Consider the following 25,512-nt stretch of genomic DNA (forward strand, 5'->3'; position numbering starts at 1 on the left):
CAATTGCAGCACCAAAACAATGGAACCCAGGAACCCTGGCCTCATCTGAAAACATCAACATGTCTGACAAACCCAAAATCCTTGTGTTCTTGGGAGCTCCTCCCCCTCCCTTAGAACCCGTGTCTGAGGCGGAGGTCAGGGCGGTCAGCAAGTCTCGACCCTGGAGGACCATGAACCTCCTCTGGCAAGGGGGCAGGCTGAGACCCACAGAGGGTGAGGATGGTACCCGTGTAGGAACTGCCCCATGTAGGGATACCAGCCTGATACCAGAGCCTGGTCAGTTGGCTCATACTAGCAAGGACCATAACAGACTAGAAGATGGCCATCACATCCGAATCAGATCTCAACCAGAGGAGGAGCAAGCCTGCCAAAACAAAAACCCGGATTCCCATCAAGAGAGTTCACCTTCCCAACATGACCAGGCAGATGCTGAGAGGGAAGACCTGTGTTCTGAATCAGTCAAAGACTATCTGGATAGTTGCTTCCAGGCTGGCCAACCAGACCCAGAGCCTGAGCCTTACCCTGACCGAAGTGAAACCCCGTCAGACCCCATTGCAGCATCTGTGTCATTAGACACCGAGTACCTCAGTGCATGGACTGTCAGCCAAGCACTGGTTTTGAGAAGTAGACTACAGCCCAAACCAGGGCCCAGTCTGGAACAGTCCCCACATCCTCCAGACATCCTCCCCAGCCTCGCCCCAGGGTTGAGTACCCAACCAGGCCCCAGCTCCGGAAAAGTCCACAGTCAACAAACCCCACCCAGAGAAACAACCATACCTATCTTCCTCTCCAGCAGCTCCCCAGAGCTCTACAGCCCAGGATCTTCCACTCCCTCCCCCAGGGAGTTGGCCAATCAACAGGGCTCCATGGAGCTCTTCTATGAGCCCATGCTGAGTCAAAGGCTGGAGAAAGGAGGGGTGATCCTGGAAGTGACCCAAGACGGCATGCTCTGCTCCCAGAGTGAGCCTGTTGGGGCAGAGCCAGGCCTGTACCGAGCACAAGGTTCCCTTTCTAAATCTCCTGTGCACACCTCCCCCAAGGCTCCAGCCCCTAAAAGAAGTAAAGTGTCCCCAAGCTTATCCAAAACTGAAAGGTCACCTGAAACGTCAACAGGAAATGCTTGTGTTCCCACAAGCCTGCTCACCAGATGCAGCAAGCAGGGGGTGCGTTACTCTATTTTAGTAGCGGTGGTGCACCCCTGTCACCTGAAGGAGATCAAGTTGAAGCGTGGCATGTCCGCCGGAACAAGTGTGCCACTGGCGTCCATCGTGGTGACTGACCAATCAGCTGTAGAGATGAAGGTGGTGCTATGGAGGAAGGCTGCGTTCTGGGCACTGACAGTTTATCCTGGAGATATGCTGCTTATCACTGGTATGGTAAAAACACGAACGCAAAATACGATATAAAGTATACATATATTACATTATATATACATCTATGTATATGTATGGAAACTAACTTGACTTTTAGTAACAGACTAATAACTGTTTAATAGAGCTTTTAATAGAGGCGTCCCATTGACATGTACTGCCACCTGCCAGGTGTGATGGTCGATGAGGACAAGTGGAGGGGAGAGACAGTGCTGCAGTCTAGCTACACCAGCAGACTTCTGAACCTGGGACAAGTCGCCACAAGCAGGTCACCACCTGGTAGGCGTGTGGAGAACATACCAGCATGTCATGAATATGAGTGTATGAATGTATGAACACATTACGGAAGACATTTCATTTAAGATTTTAAAATCAGTGCCTTTGAAACACTTTTCTTGACACTGAGGCTTGCTAGTCTGGGCAAACCAGCATACTCAGTGCTTGCTGCCTAATCAAATCAAATCAAATTTATTTGTATAGCCCTTTTTACACGCAAGCATGTCACAGAGGGCTTCACATATGCCCATAGAACTGCCCCTCAACCAACCTAAACCATCAAGGAAGACAAGGAAAAACTCCCAAAAAACTCTCAACAGGAGAAAAAAAATGGAAGAAACCTTGGGAGGAGCAATTCAGAGAGGGATCCCCTCCTCCAGAGACGGTTGGTGGGAGAGAGGAGCAGAACACAGGCTAAACATAGTCATACAGTGTTGATGGGTTTTTAAAACACCAAAATCCATTATTCAACTTTATAGATGTAGGACAGGACCGGGAGACTCGCGACCAGGTCCAGTGTTGGCTGACCGACGACCAGGCAGGTGCTGACAACTCAAACCCCCCACACCACAAGGGATGTGTGTGGGGGGGGACAGAGAGAGGAGAGCAGGGATTAGAGAATGCCAGGAGCAGCTAACAGTTACAGTCATAATAGAATGAGATCCCCACCGGTCAAGTGTGGACTGGTGCAGCAATTTAACAGAGCAAAAAAGGGGAATTTGATGCAACCCCACACACCAAGACAGCGACAGCCCCCCTCATTTGGAACATGAAATCTGTTCCAGGGGAAGACAACTGTAAAATAAGTTATACTTAAAGAATAAGGATGGAAACAACCCGTCCCCCGTTGCCTCCAACTAGTAACATACTTACCTTTAACAGTCGTAGAATTGACTAAACAATAACGTTTTTAACCTAATTTTAAATGTCGAAACAGTATCAGACTCCCTAATTGAGACGGGTAGTTTATTCCAGAGAAGAGGCGCTCTATATGAGAACGCCCTACCTCCAGCTGTTTTTTTCTTAATTTTGGGAACCACCAGATAGCCGGCATCTTGAGATCTAAGTGTCCTTGCGGGGCAATAGGGTGCAAGGAGACCGGAGAGGTACAGTGGTGCCAATCCATGCATAGATTTGTAGGTTAGTAGTAGAACTTTGAAGTCAGCTCTGGCTTGGATAGGGAGCCAGTGTAAAGAGACAAGAGTAGATGTTATGTGATCAAACTTTCTTGTTCTGGTCAATAGTCTAGCAGCAGCATTTTGCACCCGCTGTAAATTTTTTAGGTGGGTAATTGGGAGGCCAGAGAACAACACATTGCAATAGTCCAATCGGGACGTAACAAATGCATGTATTAGTTTTTCGGCATCATCCTTTGAGAGAAATTTTCGTATTTTGGCAATATTACGTAGATGGAAAAATGCAGTTCTAGTAATTTGCTTAATATGGTACTTAAACAAAAGGTCTGGGTCCATTGTGACTCTTAAATTTTTTACTAGCTGGCTTTGAGAGACTTTGACGCCGTCTAGGTCTAAGGTCAGATTGGAACAATTATTTCTATATTTTTTAGGACCGAAAATTTGAACCTCGGTTTTATCCGAATCTATTTAATATAAATAAATACACTTTGTGACCCTAACGTTTGCTCCTTATAGCTAGGGTTGCCATATGACTACATCAAACTGTTTGTAAATTCCAGGTTAGGTTCATTTCCTATCTGATTGTTGAAGGCATCGTGTTTTTCCATTTAGTTCCACAGGATGTGAATGCTCAAACCCTGAGATCCCTGTGTTCTTACTTGCGTGAGCGGCGCCCCCTGCTGTTGTCCGTCCCTCCTCGCATCCCTCAGAACCCTCACGCCCTCCCCCATGCTCGCCTTCGGAGCCTGCGGCCCAACACACTGGTCCACGCGCTTCTCCGAGTCACTCACACTGAGATGATCACAGGTACAGACAACACGCATACACACACACATATACACGCTCAATTCAGGAATAGAGATCCTCAGAGATCTCACTCCTATTACACTGATACATGTAGGAATGTCTCCATCACTGAGGAAACACACTTGCACTGAGGTGCAGACTCCAGTCCATAGTCATTAAATCTTGCATGCCCGTGCGTGTGTGTCCTAGCATGGCGGAGTGAAACAGAGGGCACCTCCAGGACAGGAGGGGCCCTGAAAGCTGTGCTGTCTGTGGAGCAGGGAGATGGACACCAGGGGGCAGTGGTGCTCTGGGGAACTGCTCTGACCTGGCTGACACGCATCAACAGGAACAAAGGTATTCAACACCCAGCATTGCTCGCACTTGAGGCCAGGACTGTCTTATTCCCTTCTCTTTATCTGTGGCCGCGTTCCATGGCAGTTGATCAGATCATGCTAACAGGTGCTAACACGTGCTAATGCAGTCCTGGTGGTCCCCGAGCAGATGCGGTGTGGGACTTCCGTGTGCTCCTGGTCAGAGAGAGTATGACCTCTGACCTTCTGGAGCTCCACTCCACCCCCTGGGGCTCCTGCGAGCCCCTGTTCCCGGATGACTGCAGGGCCCTGGACTTCTACAGACCCGGGCTGGCCAGGTCCACCACCAGCATAGAGATAGACCTGCGCACGCTCCTGTCCCAGAAGTACACAGGTGAGAAGTTAGGCCTGATGAACGGGAAAGAATCACAAGCATGTATCTGAAGGACAGTGCTATCTGATCCAACCATGTTTGGCCGTGTGAGATTAGGAGAAAGGCAGGCAAAGGAATAAAACAAGTTATGGCTACATTGAACACAACGCTTATTGCCGCTGTTTTCATATATGTGGAGATTCAAAACAGGACGACCAGCACATTCACATGTGCACCCTTCTTTAATAGGCGATGTGGAACTGAGAGCACACATCACAATGTTCCAGTTCCAAGGGAGCCCTTCCCAGACTGCACAGCAGCCCCTAGACTGTGACACGTCTCTGGAGAGTATACTGGAGACCGTGTCAGGGGACATCACCTTCACCGGCTGTGGCCGCTGCGCTGCAGAGTTGGACACGGACGCTAACGGGATCTACTGCCCCTGCTACCCATGCCTGCCCCACACTGGCGTACGCCGGTACTACAGGTCCGTCTCACGTGAAAACCCGGAATCTCGGGCCAATACCACTAGTTCAGCAACCTGGAATCTCCGGCCGATACCACTAGTTCAGCAACGCAGCAGAGCTTAGAGATTTGGTTTTGATTTTATTTTCCAGCTCCAATAAGCAACATGACCTATGAAATAAAACGCTCAATGCACTCTTGGCATCTCCTCTGTGTTGATGGTGTTGGTTCTGTGTGTGTGAGCCAGGCCAGTTGTGCTGACAGTGATGGAGGGAGAGAGCCAGGTATGTGTGCAGGTACCACCTGTCCCGCTGCAGGCAATCCTTCTCAACACCCCCCCTGATAAGCTGAACAAGGCTGTTGGTAAGAATATGAGTGTTATTGCACTCAAAATGTTCCTTCTTCCTCTTCCCCCCCCCCCCCCCTCTTGGTCATTGTGTTATCTTCTTTCGCAACTCCCTCTATTGATTGCACAATATCATTTATTTCTCTCTACTCTCGACTCCACCCTTCCCAATCGAAAATGTACTCAATTCTTCCCTATTCGTCTCCATTGTCAACTCTTTCTCTCGCTCTTTCTCTGCCTCTATCTCTCTTTCACACTCTCCGTCCCAGCTCCAGGATCAGATGTGAGATATGTCCAGGTGATAGCTGACAGGATTCATTTCTTGCTCGCCCTTCCCAGACGCACTGTCACCCTCACTGTTCGGAGTCACTTCTTGTGCGACGAGAATAGTGTCCCCACTGTGCAGGACTTCCTTCTGTTGGATCTGCAGCTCTCTTGACCATGAGCTGAGGATTATCTCTGTGTCACACCTTTTCCAAGGAATTTTTGACTGGGTGTAAATAATGTTTTTACAGACTGACTGTTTTAATTTGCAATGAAATAAAATAATGAAACTGATTTTGTAGTTTTGTCCTGTTTACCAAATCACGGCAGAGTTTAAATGTGTCTATGTATCTACAGTCTGTCATCTATGTATTTTTAAACCAAATAAAACTGTAGTACATAGACTTAAAATTCTATAATGCCACATTTATCAGGCTTTGTCTTCTTCATGTTAAACTGTAGGCTACTTTCCCTACACGATGTTAAATGTAGGCAGGTCTTATAGTCTCTCAGCCAATCAAATTCGTCTTTTGCGGAATTCCCCCAACACTCCGGGGCTTTCCAGCCAACTTGAACGACGGTAAGTTTTAGAACCAATAGGACGAAATCAACACAAATGTTTTATCGATGGGGAAATACATGGAAAAAAATTCCGGTCACTGAACTTTTTGTGCTGTGATCCTGCTTTGGAGGTACACCTTTCCATTTTCCTAGATAAATAAAACGAAGCAGTGTTCGGTGGACAAGTGTCATTCAGAGGCGTCAAACATCAAGGTAAATAACTTACTTTTTGCATTATAGAGTGTCACGACAAGCCGCATTCACTCGTGGCACGCTTCGTTACTATAAATAATTGCATCAGCTTTAATTAAATTCAAATGTACATATGAAAGTGAGACAATAGGAAAGAGTGATAAGAAATACATGTAGCCTACGTGGGCTAAACTTTGTATATAGTACAAGTACCAAGGTTTGCAGAATGTCTAAATTATTTATAAGCAAGCATGTCAACATTTAACATTTTGAATTTAGGGAGAAATACAAGTCTAGGCTTCACATTCTGTCATTATAGGTTTATGATGATAAGTGGCTAAAAACATAGTTTGGCTCTAAATCTAAGCAAATGTAGCCTGGAAATTCCCATAATAGTCAGCGGATCTGTTTAGATACAGTCACCCCAAGTGGGATGCTTAAAACTTTGGATGGGCTGTGGATATTATGAAGATGATTAGCGTTATACATGATAGTAGAAAGATAGAAAACAAGAAAGACAATGTATATTCTTAACCTCTTTTCACAGGAAGTTTACACTGACCATCCTCATCATCACCTTCCTCATCCATGCATATAATCCATTAACAGCCACCATGTCTGGCGCACTGAGGTATGTATTGTCCTTTCTTGTAATGCAGTTTGGTCTGGCTTAATATATATATATATTATATATTATAGAAAGACTGGGGCTGTAGTGTCTAATTCGACTAATTTCCTGTTAAGATGAATAACACTAGAGGCACCAACTTGAGCTTGGTTTGTATTGCCTTCAGTTGTGGCAAGCAGTGCCCACTGCCAAGGACTAACCAAACGTGATGTGCTTGATTAGGCTGTTACCTCTTGTCTTGAAAATGGGGATTCAGACAGGCTTAGTCATCATACCTTTTTATTCCAATCTAAAGGAGCTCAACTTGTCTCCTTTGGCAACTTCTCCTCTGAAACATCCGGTTACTTTAAGTCTGTGTCACAAAGATGTGCATGTCCATAAAATTCCCCAAGAAAAAAAGTGACAGAGCTTGATGCGAAAGGGCCTGTTGCCCAAAGGTAGTTAACCATAGTGTGTTTACCAATACTGCATATTATACACAGCATCTCATTAATGTTATATCATAGTTTAAATATATTGGATATGACAATCATTTGTTATCTGTTCAGATACAGTGTTACTAGTGTTGAGTTGTTCATGTTAAATTACCATATAAAGTCAGTGGAGTCAGGTGGCTGAGCGGTGAGGGAATCGGGCTAGTAATCCGAAGGTTGCCAGTTCGATTCCCGGTCATGCCAACTGACGTTGTGTCCTTGGGCAAGGCACTCCACCCTACTTGCCTCGGGGGAATGTCCCTGTACTTACTGTAAGTCGCTCTGGATAAGAGCGTCTGCTAAATGACTAAATGTAAATAAAGTTCCAACAATCCTTTTAGGGAAAATGATACCTTGCTTTCCCTTACGCTAGATCTTACCTGTACACTCACTTGGGGGTTTTCATGGCTTGTAGTTTACTATAAGACACAGAAAACCTGAAGGTAGAAATCACACAAATTTCCCCCTTAGGTGCTCATAGCTGTCTTATGATTAAGTGTATTTGTAAATTTCTGTAAGATCCAGATCGTAAGTGCATGGATGCTGCACTGGTAGATTTATATTAGACTAGGGGCAACCCTGTTGGCACAGGGACATTCCGTATTATTCAGATGAAAGCACTTTTTTTGATCATCTCCCAGTTGGGGGAGGAGGGGGGGGGGTCCCTCAAATCGAGCAAAGAGTTGTATTCAAATGTCATGCCAGTTTTCAGTTTCAGATACTTTTTTTTAATTAATGCTTGCAACCCAGGTAAGAACGGAATCTGACCCCCAAAAAATTATGATTAAAAAGCCTGAGGGCAGGGAGAGTCTTCCATATTAAGACGATGGAAACAGAGCGAGGCTATTGGCTCTCACACAGCTGTATTGTATTGGTGTACTGTGACACTCTGACATCAGCGGCAGCACTGAGCTGGTATTCTGGGGGCTTTCCTTTCTGTTTTTTTCCTGCCCTACTTCCTGGAAGTGACTCGAGTGAGTAGAAGGGGGAGGGGGGACTGAGTGAAAGAGATAGAAGAAGAGATCAGAACAGCCTTCCTTGTTCACGACCACTGTAGTTTTGTGAAAGTGAAACTACTGTTTCAGTCGGGAGTATAACTAAAGGTTTACATACATGTTATTTTAGTATTCTTTCAAGTGGAAAGACAGAGAGGACTCGGAGTGACTCAGGTTGGTCATGCAGAGTGAGAACAGTAAACGGCTTCCTGTGTTCAAGTAGCTCAGCATGGTAATGCAGGTTATGCGAAATTGACAGGCTTGTTTGCGGTGGGAAGGTTAAATTGGGTTAGGTATCCAGTTTAATTTGTGTTTTCTATTTATTTATTTTCATTATAGGATGGATGACAGTCAGTACAACATGAAAATATTTGAAAATGAGGTAAGATGCTTTTGTGTAAAATGTTTGTGAGACATGTTTTGACTCGGTGTGGAGGGTGATTCTGTTCATCAGAATTGTTTGAAAAACATTTGCTTTCAATAATAAAGAGAACACAATAATCATAAATGCATTTAATGGAAACCTCTGAAAATTGTTAAAAACATCTCTAATCTCAGCAGTTTATGAATTTACCATACGACCTCATGCCCCCTGTGGACATCAAGATTGAGCCTTACATCCCTGAAACAGGTAAGTTCACATGACCTTTTACATACTTTGTTTTTATTTGAATGCTTACGTTATCGCTAGATTGTGGCAAGTGTGAAAAAAGAATACTGGTATCTTTAACACATGTTGTGCTAATCCTTGTGTTATAGATATCAGTGATGGATTTAATGGCAAAAAACACTATTGGTGACAAGTGTGCGGTGTGCACAAAAACAAGTCATCAAATGAACTTCCTTTCACAATAGGATTGAGCGTAAATTTGTGTATTTCAGCTCATGGACCCTACATTCAAATCATCGAGGAGCCCAAACAAGTAAGCCCACAATTTCTTTGTGCTGGATGGAATTATCTAATATTGTATTTCAGCCTCTGCTCAAGTATTTGCACAAAGCCCAAAAATACATGCTTCCTTCTTCTCATAGTGAAACTACAAAATCATTTGCATAGTATGTGCATTCAATACATCATTCATTTGAAACAAAGTTTGTATTTTAATACCGTACCTTAGTTTAGTAAAAGCTTACAAAATCCTCTCGTAACTTATTGTAGAAATCCTGTGAAGATGGCAGTGTGCCCTGCTTCTGTCTGGTGTTTTGGTATTTGCACATGACACGCTGGAAAGTCCTGGATGTAGGAAGTTACTGTTTCTGTAACTGGCAGTGCTAGTACTAGGGGATTATTCACCTCACATCCTTGTGTGTGTGTGTGTGTGTCAGGTGGCTGAGCGGTTAGAGAATGGGGCTAGTAATCAGAAGGTCACTGGTTCGATTCCCGGCCATGCCAATTGACGTTGTGTCCTTGGGCAAGGCACTTCACCCTACTTGCCTCGGGGGAATGTCCCTGTACTTACTGTAAGTCGCTCTGGATAAGAGCGTCTGCTAAATGACTAAATGTAAATGTAAATGTGTGTGTTTAGAGAGGATTCAGATTCCGCTATGAGTGTGAGGGTCCATCTCATGGAGGGCTGCCTGGGGCGTCTAGTGAGAGGAACAGGAGAACCTACCCTACTGTTAAGGTAAGAGACAGTACCAACTATTGTTCTTTCAGCCGTTTGTGGTTTGAATTCTCTGACAGCTAAATGTCTCAATATAAAGACAGATACCATGCTATCTGCCCAATGAGATATAAAAAAAGATTATTATTTTTGAGTTTTAGACTTTTTGAGTATAATTTTTTATGTTATTATCTTTGTAATGATTCATGTGAGAGGTATTCTAACCTCCCTCTCCTTTCCAGGTGAATAACTATGTTGGCCATGCCAGGGTAGAGGTGCAGCTGGTGACACACTCAGACCCTCCCCGTGTTCATGCCCACAGTCTGGTGGGGAGACACTGCTCCGAGAGCGGCATATGCACGGTGGACGTGGGCCCCAACGAACTCACTGCCTCGTTAGTACCAACATTTCTGTGTCGCTGACTGACAACGTTTCGCTGCCAAATTTACATTTTTTATAATATTTTATTTTTTAAATGAAATCACAGAACATTAAAGAGTTCAATTTAAAAAAAGACAGAGCTGTTTTAATCTTATTATTGTTACTAGCTACGGATTTGCAGTGAAACGGTTACCTTGGAATTTTCAAAAGCATTATAGCTATAACATCATTGATTTTCCACTCTATGACTTGACACCACTGCCAGTATGTGCAGTATATACAGACAGTAGAGTAGAACGTGAATGTCGATTTTTATGAATCTATTTCTCTTTCTCCCTCCCTCTGTAGGTTCAGTAACCTGGGCATCCTGCATGTTACCAAGAGAGGGGTGGTGGAGATGTTGGTCAAGAGACTCAGAGAAGAGAAGAAGAGACAGAAAGGCCAGCACAACCACATCACAGGTGAGAGCCCGGCCTCGGAGGGCACGGAAATCTCCCATCAACTTGAGGAGAATTGAATTCAGTTCAGAAAGAAGCCTTTGTCTGGGTGACGATCTTAACGCATGCTGTTGAACTAGAGTTCGGTGCCCGTTGGCATTTCACGCGATTTATGGTTGCCAATGCTTAGTGCAGCTCAACATGGCGGCAAACATGTTTATTTGTAGGAAGCTGCTCATCCAAACCACTACACATGCGGCACTTTGCGTCGTTGGGTCCCGCGCGATACACCTGCCGATTTTCAACAGTTCTCAGGATAATCGAGCCAAAGACACGCGCAGAAACACACAGAGTTGAATGTGTTGTATTGAAGGTCACCTTGTCCACTTGTCTCATACAGATCCAGAGGAACAGGCCATTACAAAAGAAGCCAAGGAGCTGGGCAAAGCTATGGACCTGAACATTGTCAGGTTAATGTTCACAGCCTACCTCCAGGACAGCAATGGGGGATTCTCTAGGGCCCTGAAGCCTGTGGTCTCCAACCCCATCTATGACAGCAGTGAGTGAACATCAACTCATGTCCTTATGAATCACCTTTCAAAGTTACATGTTTGACAAAACAAAACAGAAAACTTTGTGGAAAAACAATTCCTTATTATGCTCAATGTAGAATCGCCCAACGCCTCCAATCTGAAGATCTCCCGCATGGACAAGACCTGTGGCTCAGTGATGGGAGGAGATGAGATATTCCTGCTGTGTGACAAGGTCCAGAAAGGTGAGGCACCGTCTCCTATCCACTAGTAATACTTTACTGTACTGGAGTGTAGCTATGCTTGCACTTATTGAATGATTTCACTGATACGTATACCGTCATGTTACATTGACCATGCCTATTCTACAATCCAGATGATATTGAGATTCGTTTTTATGAAGAGGAAGAGGAAGGGGGCTGGGAAGCCTTTGGGGACTTCTCCCCAACCGATGTTCACAAACAGGTACAGACCGACTGAGGGGCGTGCATGTGTGGATGATTAAACAGGATTTGTCATCGATTTGGCTCGTTCCCTCTTATCGACATCACTTAATTGTGTGTTTTTCCTCTGTACAGTACGCCATTGTATTCAAAACGCCGCAGTACCACAGCACAGAGATTGAGCGTCCCGTCACCGTGTTCCTGCAGCTGAAGAGGAAGAAGGGAGGAGACTGCAGCGACCCCAAACAGTTCACCTACAAGCCACAGGACCAAGGTGAGCAACGGCTGTGGATGTGGGGATATTTGAGTCGAATGACTCAAGATGAAAAGCCCGGGCTGCGGGGTTTTCTCAGTGGAAATGCGGGCAGATGCCTCCTACTCAAAACATATTTGGGTATTTAGAAAGAAACGTGTGAAATGAACAGAAACCAGGCACTTTTGAAATCACAAACTGTTTTTTTTTCTCTCCCACCCCCTCTTTTCCGATTTCATTCGGTCTTTGTTTCAGACAAAGAAGAGGTTCAGAGGAAAAAGCAGAAGCCTCTGCCACACCCCTATGATCCAGGAAGAGGCGGGTCTCTGGGCGGGAACTGGCCACAAGGAAGGGGAGGAGCCGGGGGATTTGGAGGTGGCGCTGGAGGAGGTGGAGGAGAAGGAGGTAGGGCACACAGCTGTACACGACACTGCTTTCGCACCGCAAGTTCGATGAGTGTGAATTGGACCTTTCTACATTACAAATGTTGTTTGTCGAACACGGATTGCGACCGTAAGTCACCTCAGTGACACAGGGATTGTACTCATCGTCGTTTCCATTGGTCAGGCTTCCAGTTCAACCATCAGATTAATGGAGGAGGCTTCTATGGAGGTGGGTTTGGAGGCTTCGGAGGAGGGACCCAAATGTCAGGCCCCGCCCCACAGGCAGGGGAGAACCAGCAGCAGGGGGGACAGGCGGCTGGACAGACAGGCTTACTACTACAAAGGCAACTCTTCCAGATAGGTATGTATGCCTGGAGGATACAGAGACTAGTCGTTAAAATAGTCACTGATTCTACCCAAACATACTGTACAGTGTTCCCAGTTCCTGACACAAAGGGGAATATTTGAATGGTCAGAAGCATCAAACATATAAGATGTTAATGTGATTACGGACATATTTTGTTGTTGTTGTTGTTGTCGTTGTCAAGAACAGACGGTAGAATGTATGTCGCCCCTTACAACCTTGTTGTTTTGTGTCCAGCTGCCTCTCTGCAGAGCAGGGCCAGTCAGACAGCCAGGCAGACAGCAGGGGCGCTGCTCCAGTACTGCAGCACTGGGGACGTAACGGTCCTTCTGGCAATGCAGAGACACCTATGTGGAGTCCAGGACGAGAACGGAGACACGTGAGTCCACCTTCTCCACAGTGCTCCCTTTGACTTCCTGTAACATGTACCATGGGATTTGGAAGTCTTTGTCTTGGTTTCACGGCTGATTTAGCGTGTTTTGCCTACCCACAGGCCTTTGCACTTGGCGATCATTCACCAGCAGACCGCAGTGATTCAGCAGTTGATCCACACTATCCTCCGCACCCAGCAACACAAGATTATCAACAGACCCAACCATCTCAACCAGGTAACACACCCCGAACAAAGAACAAAGGCTGCCAATACCGGCGCACCCTCTAGCGACAATTTACTCAGCGAGTTGTATATTTCTACGATTGGATGAAAGACACAACACGGTTCTACCGTTTGATTTACTCGTTTCTCAAGCGCGTGTTTCTGTTCTGTTCTTCAGAGCCCCCTCCACCTGGCTGTGATCACCAGGCAGCCCAAGGTTGTGGAGGTGCTTCTCAGGGCGGGGGCTGACCCCACCCTGCTGGATCTGGACGGTCGCACCTCCCTCCACCTGGCTGCGCTGGCCGCGGACGACGTCTGCCTCCGCGTCCTGCTGGGGCACCTGGGCGAACGCTACGCCCACCTGGTCAACATGGCCGACTACCACGGTGAGGGGATGAAAGCGCCGTCGGACGTTTCTTTCACATCTATTGACGGATTATATCGTGTCGAAGACCTGTATTTTATAACTCTTGCCACTGCCTAGTCCTTTGTAATCCCCTTTATACTCATAGAATACTGACTAAAATACGAAATATTAAAATACTGTCGGTTAAAACTTCATAGACAAAGGCTTACTCTCTCTCTCTCTGTCTCTCTCTTTCTCTTTCTACTTCTGTCCCTCCTTAAGGTCTGCACCCTCTCCACCTTGCTGTGAGGAAGGGAGGAGAGCGCTGCCTGCGTCTGCTGGTGGAGGGCGGGGCTAAGATCAATGCCCCAGAGCAAAAGAGCGGATGCTCCGCCCTCCACCTGGCCGTCAGGGGAAATCTCTTCAAAGTGGCCTGCAGTCTAATCACAGATGTAGGTGTTCACCATCACCAAACGTCCCACAGAATCCCACCCATTTCCCCCACGTTCATAACATTCACTTCATCGATCGTACCCTTCCACAACGGAACACTGTTGCACGCACGCGCGCTCACCTCGTCTCCTTTGTTCTCCAGCTAAAGGCAGATGTGAACATGTGCACGTTTGGAGGGAACACCCCTCTCCACCTTGCGGCCAGCCTGGGCTCCCCCATCCTCTGCTCCATGCTCGTCGCCGCGGGTAACGCCTCACACACTTACCATCGCACACGCACACATTCAAGTGGATTTGTTCTTACTAAAAGTCTACGGCCTGTGCAAACTGACTGACGCGTGTGGAAAAGCACAAACGTGAACACAAACCCATAACTGAATATAAACCTTGTTTTTGATGTCCTCAGGTGCTGACAAGAACCTGGAAAACGATGAGCCTCTCTTCTCCAGCTCCTCTTCCTCAGACGAAGAACAGGAAGAGGACGAACGCGAGAGAGGAAGCGGAGGACAAGCAGAGGCGACATCACAGACGCTCTCGCCCGAGAGAAAGCTCGCGAACACCCGCAAGAGACCAGCCACCGGACACACGCCATTAGACCTGGCCAAATGCCGAAAGGTGAGACACGGAACGAGGAAGATTCAATTCGATTCTGGAAAAACGTATTCTAGAACGGACCGTTTGCACTGCTATTTGACAGTCCCGTGTTTCCATGCCCAAGGTGAGAAATCTTCTGGAGTCTAGACAGAGCCCCAAGCCCAGCCAACACAACACCAAGACACCTCCATCCACGAGTAAAGAAGGTGAGACTATACGCCTCTCCCTATCTTTTTTCTTCCTGCCGTCTCTTCTTTCACCAGTTGCCTCGACGCAGAATGACTTCCCACAGCTACAGGTTCTTTTGGGGAATCTCCCCTCTGTTCCATGCCAGGCGTTTCTCCAGGTATCTGAACTAGGATCTTTGGATTGTCCTCTGTGCAGGAGAGAGTCAGGCTCTGGACGAGGAGACTCTCACTAAACTGTGTGAGATCCTGAGTCTGGGAGACGTGCCCTGGAGACAGTTGGCGGAGAAGCTGGGCATGCTCACACTGGCACACCTGTACCAGGAGAGCCCCTCGCCCTGCCACAACCTGCTGCACAATTACAAGGTGTGTGCGCACACCGACAGGATGCAACGTCTGTTTGAGAGGTTGACCACGGTTTCCTGAGAAGTGCGTGAGCTGACATGTCTCCCCCCCCCCCCCCGTGTGTGTGTGTGTGTGCGTGTGTGTGTGTGTGTGTGTGTGTGCGTGTGTGTGTTTCTAGCTGGGTGGAGGTCCAGTTGAGGGGCTGGTGGATGCTCTCCAGTCTATGGGTTTGACTGATGGAGTCCGGTTACTGAGACAAGCTGAGCTGAGAGTTGATAAACAAAGCAGAGGTACTGCACTGATCACTTTTCTGTCCAAACACATAACATTGTCCATTGACCAGATTTGGTTCTTGGTTCATACTCAACCTGTTTTGTTTTGCCCAATCAGATAGCACAGTAGACAGCGGCTTCGGTAGTCAACCAATGAATCAGGAGATGGAGGAGCCAGCCATGGCCAGTCAGTAATCACCAGGACAAGGAAGAGAGTTGAAAATGATCTTGGAAACCTTTTTAGGTGTCGTTCTCAGCTTGGGGACACTTGCTATGGTTGACAGTCATATGAATTTTGCAGTCCATTGCAATTGACTGGGAACATCAGTGCTGGTCTCTTGATGATAGGACTGTACAATGTAGGATATGTTTGGAATATCTAAAGACCTATGCCATCTTCATCTCCTACATAGAACACGGCAGCTTGCTGTGTAGTGCCCTGTCGCCCTCTGCAGTCTCCAAGTGGCTTATTGTTCTGCTGAATGGAAGAAAACAACTTGTGCCATGTTGTTGCTTTGTTGTCTAGGAGAGGTCGATGCTGAGATGTATTCAGCTCTACCGTACACAACTCACTAGTATCAGTAGAATACATCCTTCATCAATGTTCTGTGCAAATGTTCTGATGGAATGATCGAGCAATTTATATTTATAGGCTGTGAATATTTTACTAATACTGTGTATTCGTTTGGTTTCTGATCTTACCAAATATGACAGCCCTAGAACCGAAGAGCTTGACGTGTTTGTGTGTTTTTAACGATGCCTTACAGGATATTTTTCCGCAAGGGAAATCCTTCTGTGGGTTTTTGTGCTAGCAGCTTGTTATGCAGTCGGGGAGAGAGCTGGATCGACTGTGTCACTAGCTGGTTTACCTTAGGCTTACCTTTCTCCTCAATGTAATAGCACGCTTTCTCTTCAGCCAGAATCACATTGTGTAATTTGTGTCATCTGTGCAATACAAAGGATGGACTGACAGGAAGAGTGATATTGCATAAACTTCAACCAGGCGTCATTGAATGTTGTTTTTATCATGTCTATGATTTTGAAATAAAAAGGATTTTACTCATAATACTTCACAGGGAATGCTTTCAAAATGTGTTTATTTTTCTTCTATGCCTCCAAAAGATACAAACCATTTAGTATATATTTGAGAGAAACATCCCACCGTATTATTGACAGTATGTACAGCCTAACCATGGAGGGTGATAAAAACAAGGTACATAATGATGGAGCAGATCTATAGAATCATGTACAGAAACACAATTAAGTGGAATACATACAGAAAAATGCTATTCTAGACTGACAGCACAAAAAAATAGATAGTTTAAACCTCTCGCCACACAGCTCTGTCGCCACACAGCTCTGTCCTAACATTAAAGTGCACAGGGGATGAAGCGTATCCACTTATTCAACACACTAGTGCATCCCCTGTGCTCCGTGAGATTGAACCGACCGATTGTATTTAGGAGTGCCCTGGAACCTCTTGGTCTACTGTCTATGGCTCTGTAGAATGAGTATATTTACACCATTTGTAGAAGACAGACAGCAGTGCTTCTTACTGTCTGCATGGCAGCCTGTATCACACCAGCCTGGTCCCTGTGGAGTTACAGTGCTTGCCAATGCTGCACAGACAGTAGTTTCCTTCACTTGTTTTTCTTACCATGTTGGGAGCCAACTCGGAGGTGGAGTATATTTGGACTAATTGATTATGTATTACAACAGTTGTACTTATAGTAAAAGACCTTCACTGTTGCTGTCGACCCACATCCAGTCAAATAGCCCCAAACTCCCGAAACCATCCTTCTCCTGTAGTATAGCATTGTATTGTAATATTTTATTGTAGGTGGATGGTATTCTTGGCCATTTACATTAATGTATAAAAACATTATATTGGATGTGTAGGCAATGCTATTTCAACACTCAGGACTGTTCTGTTCACTGATTATGTGCATTCCCTTGGGCCGCAAACGTGATGCTAACATTCAGTCAACCACCATGTGTCATTTCCTTTAGTTAACCCATTTTTTTTCCAGTAGTCAAATATAGAACGGTGTGTAATCTGTCAAATAAGCTATTGCAAAAATGAAACCATACTTTGAAGTAGGTAATTAAAAAAAAGAAGACTTTTTTGTTTTTTCCCTTCCAAGCCTTTGAATGTATTCTAACTCAAGAGTCTTTGATGTTGTTTGCGACCCTCTGTGATGAATCCAACTGATAACACGTGTGGTTCATCTATTAATTATTATCTGTTCAGTGGAGTGACTAACCACTCCAAAATTAATTATTGTGTAAAGTACATTTTTTATAAATGACATTAACCAAGAGAATGGTCACTGTAACAAAACTAAAATGCACGTGTACTCTGTCTAGTTCACTTGCAACATGCTGTCTGGTGAAAGTTTTGTTCTAGGGCCTCGCAGATGCATTGTGGGTGGGTGAGGTCCTGGCATGCTGGTTTATTCAGGTTTCTGACACGGAAATGGGCTCAGCTTAGTCTCCATGGCAACAGTTTGACAGGCCGATGCAGCTCTGGCTCTGTCTGTCAGACCCTGTCGGCACGGCAACTCAGTGTCTAATATAGTTGACAGAGGTGGGTCTGTAAAGCTTTTATATACAAATGTATTGAACTACTTCACTATATTTGGACAAAACAAGATCTTCCATCCTGTGTTACCCCGCGGAACTTCAACAACTTTCAAAATAAATTCATATTTCCGTTTATGCTATACACAATAATTTGGTCCAAAAGAGTATTCCAGCAGAATATTTTAGATACATACTGTATTCATGACGAGACCGAAGTCACATGTGGCAGACCAAGGGGACAGATTGATGTTCATTATTCCCATGCCTGCACTGTTCTGTGCCACCAAGTGCAAGTGATTTCAGAGACGAGAAGCATGCAGTAGGCCCTCCATACTGTACACCCTCCCTCCCTCCATCTCATTTACAAGTCATGGGACTCAGAAAAGACTTGTACAGGGAACTGGAGGGGCCTAACCCCCTTGCACACCACAGTCTCCAGTACATACATCATACTGTACCAGCCTGTCCTCCCCTGACTCCCACACACACACACACACACACACACACAAACACACCCTCCACGCCAGTCTTACTGCTTCACAGCCTGTTTGTAGCTGCTGTGTCTCTGGGGGTCTGAACGCTTACTGCCCTTCTTGGAGCTCCCTCCGGAGGCAGCGTTGGTAGCACTGGAGCTGGCTCTACTGGTCCCCTCCCTGGTGCTGCTAGCCTGGCTGCCGCTGCTCCGCTGGGCCACCGTGGGCATGGAGTGGGCCCTCTGGAGAACCCCTTCGTCAAAGAGCTGAGCCTCGAAGGCAGACAGGTCTTCTTCCCCGCTGCGGATCTTGGCTCTCAGTAACATGGCGTACGTCCCATACCGTGTTTTCTGAACAGGACACAAAGACAAAGGGGGAGATAGAAAGGGAGAGTATTTGATGTCTATTATGTACCGTAAATAGGATTCCGTAAACAATAGCCAGTGCAATTAGCAGTGTATGCCGACATTGGCAAAGCTGCCCATCACCAAGCGCTGAAGAGTATCATTCATTTGCATTCTCCCTACAGTTAGCTTAGCGGTTCCATACTGGAGGCCTATTACAATTGTGTATTTCAGTCAACAGAGCTGTGTAAACTCATTCACCTTGGCTGTTGGTATCTCACCTCAAACGCCAGGTACTCCCCACGTTGTTTGTGTTCCTCCAGCTCTCGACCTTTGACCTTCTTGTCGAGAGGGACGTCGGTTAATTCAGTCAGCTCAGAGGAGATGGCTCGGAAACGTGTCTCGTGAGATTTTCCCTGTTCCTCCTGTGACCACACACCAGATACACTTGTCCTTTTACAACTGATATCTACAAGGACAAATGTTCTACAGAGTTCCACTACTTGTACTTTAGTGCCTGTATTTACTTTATGAATATCATAAATGAAACACATAATTTTTACATAAATTCCTTGTGTAAAACTAATCAAGTATTATGTAAAAAATGGATTGACGTTTTTGTTTATTTTCAAATAAACGACAGACCCAAAAGGGCATGTTTTGTGTGAAAGAGGGTTTCTGGGTAGTGTAGTGTACCTGGGAGAGCTTTGTTTTGGAGCCGGGCAGCAGCGGGCGACTGAACCTCTTCTGGGAACCAATGGCTGCTGGGAAAGGTGGTGCTGAGAACATGGCCGCCACGATGTTAATGCGCGTGATCCAGGACTGCATCTGCTCGGCATTACTGCGACAGAGAACAGAAGGATATTCATTGGATGCAAATAACTAAATGGCGGCCACACGATTTGCATGATCCTGCACGCACAAATGATCACTTGGCTCGTATGATTTGGTCTAAACGGTACAACTATGTTTGCAATCATCTCGCTGAGTGCCACTATGGAGTCTGGGTCATAATAACTCAAGGAGGTAGTAATCAGTAGGCTGTCTGTGTGCATGAGGGGACTGACGGAGCCTGGAAGAGGAACACCCTCCAGTCTGCAGTGCGCAGGTAGAAGACGTTGGGCCTCTTGCTGTAGTCGGTAGCCCTCATGGCCAGAGAGTGGTGGATGGAAACGGCGTTCTTCAGGTCCTCGTCTGTCAGCTGCCTGTCCGGCGAGTACTCCCCCTGCAGGCCAATCAGAGGACGAGACACTGTCACGCGCGGCCAATCGGCGCATTGGGGTGGGCTGAAAAGGAGGTTTCGCGTGTTACCTTTTGTAGGTAAAGGACTAGTCCCTTTAGTGTGAGGTAGAAGGTTTTCCATCCTCTCCTACCCCGCGGAGCTGAAAAAAAGTAGGAATGATCAGTAAGGCTCAACCGGCGAGAAAATTCCTTTTACAGATACTTTATAATATATAAATGGCATCTATACACAGCATACAGACATAGAAGGCAGGCATTGTGTGTGATAAGCCTTCAGTATGTGATACTGCCAGGTAGGGGGAGGGCGTACTTTTCTTGCCGTCAGAGTCTGCATGGACCTTCCTCACCAGGAAGCCGCTCTTATAGAGAACGGCGTCGGACTGCTGGGCCACGCCCACCAGGGAGTTCCCCCCGCTGCCGACTCGCCTCATCGTGTGGGAGGCGGAGTCGGTACGCACGTCGGCCAACTCAGAGAAGGACTTCCGGAGCTCCTCTTCATCACTATGGAGACGAGTTCGTTATCTTCCTAATCCATCACATCTCAATGCAGTTTGGTATAGCATGAGATTCAGATTTCACCAACACCGTTTTCCCATGTAAATGTGAAATGACCCACAGCCTTTCCCCTTAAGATGAACTGTCAAGACTGTCTTCATACAGTCCATGACCCAAATTGACATCCTCCCTATCCATTTATCCTTCTACACCAGTGTACATCCAGAGCCTTCACTTAAGTGGGTCCCCCCCCCCCTCTGCATGTGAGCACTAGTATCACCCACTCCCTGGAACAATAAACTCTGACAGGCTTCGCTAAAACGCAAACACAGATCTACGTACTCTCCTCCAGTAACACACAACAGTATCAGTCTGTTCTTCAAAACACACTTCTGGAAATCGGCTCCGCTTCGAAAGGAAGTAAGGTCTAACCTCAGGTTCATGCTGCGTGGTAAAAACGCTGTGACTTTCACCTGCTCTACTGTGCTTCGGTAGCGTTCCCAGGGGGGGGTATTAACAGAGAAAAAGAGGCTAAACCTGTGAGAGTCTTAAACACACTCATTAATGAATGAGCTCTAAATTGCTGGTAGTCAGTGGGGGAGTGCTTGTTCTGCGTCATACCGCCCTGTCCACCTCCGTCTCCCTGCGAGGAGCGCCCTTTCCACATAAACAAAATCAGAACCCTCGAAGGGCTTTGCGCTTCAGCATACCCAAGCATCGATGCGGTTGTGTGTACAGAGAGTACACACAAACAAAAACACACACAAAACACACACACACACACAAATGGTACTTCCTCAGATGAAGGGACACTGTCTCGGTTTTTCAAACTCTCAAAAAAGGCCAGGTTCACACATCAGAGAAAATGTTTTGGAATGTTTTTCTGGTTATTGAGATGGATCCATCCTCCTCATTTTGATGAGATCAAATCTTATGAGAAGAGAGACATCCTACAACGTGTGTCTCACTGCGATGGCTTAAGAAACACACACACTAACACACACACACACACACAGCCTCCCACTGGTCTCCCTGTCTCCTGCCGTGACAGCTGTGTGTGCCGTGCAGTCTAACGCTCTCTGTGATGTTGGCCAGGACCCCAGAGATCTTTATCTCAAAAGCTACTCACTCTTCCTCACTAAGTTCAACTTGGTCTCTCTACCTCTTTTTGTCTTTTGTGTTCCTTCCTGGAACTTATCTCAGCCGCCGTCGATTTGACAATGAAGCACGTGATCAAAGCTACAAGTGATCAAAAGGTGCACACCAGGCACTACTCTCTGTTATGAGATTCTGTCACTGTAATTTGGCTTTCAGAGAGCTCTGCCAAGATGAGACTTTTCAGGCACAAGCGTCAGCGACGTGTGTTGGTCAATACATATACACGATACTGTACTGTACGGTGAGTGGACGATCCCGTTGGCACATACTGTACACTACATCGTAGCACTCAGCTGTTGCTAAGTAACTGCTGGCCCTCTCTGAATCCACAAAGGCAAATGGTGAAGAGGAGAGGAGGAAAGGAGAGACGGATGGAGATTTGAAAGACAGATGGATGAGGAGGAGACATGCAGAGAATCCAAAAATCAAAAGACGTTTGACAACGACAGGGGGAAAAAAATGAGAGAGGAGAATGTTGGAGAGGGGAAAAAATAAATAAAGGATTTAAAAAGAGGAAACAGGAGCAAGACCAGGAAGCTGAGAACAAGACCTAGAACGTGGATAAGAGGACAACAGAAAGGAGCAGTGAAAAGAGGTGGAGCGATAGAGGCAAGGAGAGAAGGAGAGGGAGAACAGAGGATCACCAAGGAGCATGGGGGATGTCGGGACAGGCTAAGATTAAAGCAGTGGTGCAAAGTAAACGAGAATGAGAGAGGAGATGGTGCTCCCACTGCACCCCTTCAGGAGATGAAGAGAGAGAGAGAGAGAGAGAGAGAGAGAGAGAGAGAGAGAGAGTGCAAGTGAGCAAGACGGAGGAAGAGAAAAAGAGAGACAAAATCTATAGAACCCCCCCCCCCAAAAAGAAATAATCCTGGAAGGCCTTGTGTGTGTGCGTGTGTGTGTGCGTGCGTGCACGCACACCCACGCGTGCACGTGTGCCTAAGAATCGGAGTAAGACGTCGACCTGTAATTACTGAAAGACAAGCAGGGACATGTGTCCATGGCAACAAAGTCTGGCGAACCAAAGTCTTAAATTAGGGGCTCAGGGCAGCATGAAGGCCAGGTCCAGAATAGCAGCCCTTGGCACTTGGTTTCCTCTCTGGCCCAGACTACTGGGGCCTGCGGACAGGACGGTCTGAGTAGCTGAGGGCAGACTGGTTGATTACCGATAACAAGTGCCTCTATGGCCTATTCAATCACCTCATGGATTTTCTTGGCGTGTCGTACACTTTCCTGTGCGGGGCAGCTGTTGGAGCTGTCTGTGCAGCGTCCAGACTAAACGTCTCCAGAGCAGACCCATTACAGTGTAAACGAATGACTCGTGCGCTAAGTATGCTGTACTTACATGGTCCACTGGAGCTTCTCATTCTTGATGGAGTTGTATAAGGCCTGGAAACAACGAGAAGAGAAAAACGGTCAAACTCTGGGGGTGGGGGGGGGGGGGGGGGGTGGACAGTATGTGTGTGTGTGTGCGTGTGTGTGATGAGAATAATGGCAACCTGACCCAAACAACCTCAAACAACATCACAATGTCCTACATCATAGCAAGACACAGTTTGGTGATTCATCCAGTCACCCTAGCCAGATGGGATGACACAAGCAGCCAATGAAAGGATCATTGTTGATGCCCTGTAGGGCGCCAATCAGAACATGCAGATGGCTCCAGTGAGACGAGGCTGGCGGTGAAGGCGGTACCTTCTTCTTGCGGGCCTGTGGGTGGTTTTGTCCATCCTGGGTCTTGCCCAGCAGGTCGGGGAACGCCATGGGTTTGAGAGAGCGAGAGCGCGGGGCGCGGGGGTACCGGAAGGGGTCCATCACTCTGAAGTCCCGCCCAGAGCGCACCGAGCAAAGAGAGCGGGAGCGCATTCGGCCCGTTGAGTGGATGCTGTTCACGCCAATCATGCTGACAGGCCAATAGGAGCGGGGCCCAGTGAGATATGGCTTCTTTGACGAGGACTAAGTGAAGAAAAGTTCCCAAGTTTTTTTATTTTATATACAACTTCTTTTTATGTCTTCTGTTGATTTCAAGAATTTAGATATTCTGAGGTGCAGAGAAGATACAGAGAGACGGACTGAAAACAGATGGCTGAGATGAGATGAGGTGTTTTACTGTCCAGGCAGGTAGAGGGATGTACCCTATCTAGGCTGGAAGTTGCAGTCAGTTTGAAGGACTTTTGAGTAAACTCTGGAGAGGGTCACATGGGTCTCAACGGGAACCCCAGCTGATGCATTATGGATCTTGTAGTATTCATTATGCATGGGAGAAAACTGTTCTGTGCCACTGGAATTAATTCAGTGCCCATTCCATGTCAAAACTCACATTTTGTGTTAATAAATCAGTCTTCTCAAGAATGCGTCCCTATGTAGGCGACATGCTTTGCTAGGACTGTCACATCAAATATGGTGTGATGAGGAATCTGTTGTCACCATGTTTTCTGGGGAACTTGGTGTCCCCTTGTGTTTCTGTAGCTGTGATATCTGGCAGTGTTGATGGTTCACACTAATGCCAAACGCCGTCGTCTAGCTGTTTGTACATTTTTGAAGCACACAGTCTCTGATAAGTACGCACTAGAGATTCACCAACAACCTGTGATACTCTCGGGACTACCTCCACGCACCCACGCACCATCCGATATACACACGCCAACAGTTGAACAACAAACGGAAAAAGTCCAAAGAATTATAACGTTCACTTAAAACGACGGAGCTCTAATATGTACAGTACAATGCAGTTCCGTGCAATCTAGTGCATACGTCTGGGCACACACACAATCACACAAACCGACGGAAGCGTCACGGGCAGACAGAGGGGAGAGAGTTTCACATACACACACACACAAACTCTATGAGAGGCCCCTCCAGTTGATTTCACAACGCATCCTACCCCGGGACCTCATCCCAGGCAGTAATTACAGATGGAGGCCGAGAGGAGCAGGTGAGCAGGATGAAAACAGAGAGAGGGAGCGGTGAGAGACCGGGCACTGTTTATCCTGTTGCTCCCCCGACAATGGCAGGGTTCTCACACCACTGTAAGGACAAGGAGAGTTCCCTAGTTCTGTCTCTCTATTCTTTTCCACTCGCTTCTCGGTTCGCCGTCTGTATTCCACGATCGTCCGGGGTCCAGAAACTTCTGAAACGGTTCCTCACATCCACTCGCGTTGGCTCCCTTCTCGCCTGGACCCCTTTTCTCTCTCCTGAAAATCCCTCTCTTTTGTGATGAAAAGAGCCTGTGTGTCTCTCCCTCCCTTCTGTTAGAATCTTTACAAAAATACCTGGAGATGCCTCTTATTCGTGGGGTGCAGCTGCTTGAAAGATGAACCGAATTGCAATGACAAAACAACTCCCTCCCTCTCTTCTCTCTCTCCCTCTCCTTTCTCACTCTCTCTCTCAATGCGCATTTCTCTCTGCCTGAGCAGCGAATCCTGATCCACGTTTGAGCTCTTATCCCTCCTTCCTCCAAGTGTCAATCACACAGCTCCCTATAAGGATTTCTTAAACACAGTTCCTTGTTCCTCTGTCTATGCTTAAATTCAGACTGCGATTTCAGCCAAAGATGTATTTAATACCATATTTAGCGATCTGGAAAAGAGTGAACTATATTCTTTACTGCACCTAGAACCTAAAATATTTCTAAATGTGATGAATAATGTACAGATTATGTGTGGAGCAGTTAAGACCCTGGTCCAAAACATAATGGCAAGAATTTATAACATAAATCAACATTTTAAGGATATTACAGCAAATAATCCATCATCCAGCTTCCACCAATCAGGTAATAGCCGGAAGCAATTCCAGATGAAGTTCAAACCCATGTCACTCAGAGGGGTTAAGGTGATAGAAGTTTGACTATGACT

The 25,512-nt window shown here is 46.5% G+C and overlaps 3 protein-coding genes across 10 annotated transcripts in view; 2 read left to right on the top strand and 1 right to left on the bottom strand.

The window, feature by feature from the left end:
• The first annotated feature begins 5 nt into the window (after positions 1-5).
• Positions 6-5,618, top strand: shld2 (shieldin complex subunit 2). Its single transcript, XM_062463607.1, has 8 exons — positions 6-1,371; positions 1,542-1,649; positions 3,395-3,589; positions 3,779-3,925; positions 4,073-4,276; positions 4,505-4,742; positions 4,968-5,083; positions 5,336-5,618. Exons 1-8 carry the CDS (start codon positions 60-62, stop codon positions 5,503-5,505), a joined length of 2,490 nt encoding a protein of 829 aa, XP_062319591.1. The 5' UTR covers positions 6-59; the 3' UTR covers positions 5,506-5,618.
• A 295-nt stretch (positions 5,619-5,913) lies between these two features.
• Positions 5,914-16,436, top strand: nfkb2 (nuclear factor of kappa light polypeptide gene enhancer in B-cells 2 (p49/p100)). 4 transcript variants are annotated; one of them, XM_062463602.1, is made up of 24 exons: positions 5,914-6,104; positions 6,631-6,714; positions 8,519-8,561; positions 8,738-8,810; positions 9,062-9,102; positions 9,706-9,804; positions 10,026-10,177; positions 10,513-10,625; positions 11,002-11,160; positions 11,272-11,376; positions 11,508-11,596; positions 11,710-11,848; positions 12,083-12,232; positions 12,395-12,571; positions 12,812-12,953; positions 13,068-13,182; positions 13,348-13,555; positions 13,798-13,967; positions 14,111-14,213; positions 14,374-14,582; positions 14,686-14,767; positions 14,946-15,112; positions 15,270-15,381; positions 15,482-16,436. In XM_062463602.1, exons 2-24 carry the CDS (start codon positions 6,698-6,700, stop codon positions 15,556-15,558), a joined length of 2,742 nt encoding a protein of 913 aa, XP_062319586.1. In that variant the 5' UTR covers positions 5,914-6,104; positions 6,631-6,697; the 3' UTR covers positions 15,559-16,436. The 4 variants fall into 4 exon arrangements, with proteins under 4 accessions (XP_062319586.1, XP_062319587.1, XP_062319588.1 ...); XM_062463603.1 differs by having other exon boundaries at positions 8,741-8,810; XM_062463604.1 differs by lacking the exons at positions 5,914-6,104; positions 6,631-6,714 and adding an exon at positions 8,170-8,353.
• Positions 16,437-16,443: 7 nt separating this feature from the next.
• Positions 16,444-25,512, bottom strand: part of psda (pleckstrin and Sec7 domain containing a) — a 28,166-nt gene continuing 19,097 nt past the window's right edge. For all 5 annotated transcript variants that reach the window (XM_062463597.1, XM_062463599.1, XM_062463598.1 and 2 more), the window contains 7 exons: positions 23,004-23,047; positions 20,316-20,506; positions 20,075-20,145; positions 19,831-19,988; positions 19,460-19,604; positions 19,045-19,188; positions 16,444-18,769 (listed from right to left, as the gene is read on the bottom strand). In XM_062463597.1, the coding sequence (XP_062319581.1) occupies positions 18,476-18,769; positions 19,045-19,188; positions 19,460-19,604; positions 19,831-19,988; positions 20,075-20,145; positions 20,316-20,506; positions 23,004-23,047 (1,047 nt within the window). In that variant the 3' untranslated portion in view covers positions 16,444-18,475. The remainder of the gene's footprint in view (positions 18,770-19,044; positions 19,189-19,459; positions 19,605-19,830; positions 19,989-20,074; positions 20,146-20,315; positions 20,507-23,003; positions 23,048-25,512) is intronic.

Source organism: Osmerus eperlanus, chromosome 6 (genome assembly GCF_963692335.1).
Source record: "Osmerus eperlanus chromosome 6, fOsmEpe2.1, whole genome shotgun sequence".
In the NCBI taxonomy this organism is placed as follows: Eukaryota; Metazoa; Chordata; class Actinopteri; order Osmeriformes; family Osmeridae; genus Osmerus; species Osmerus eperlanus.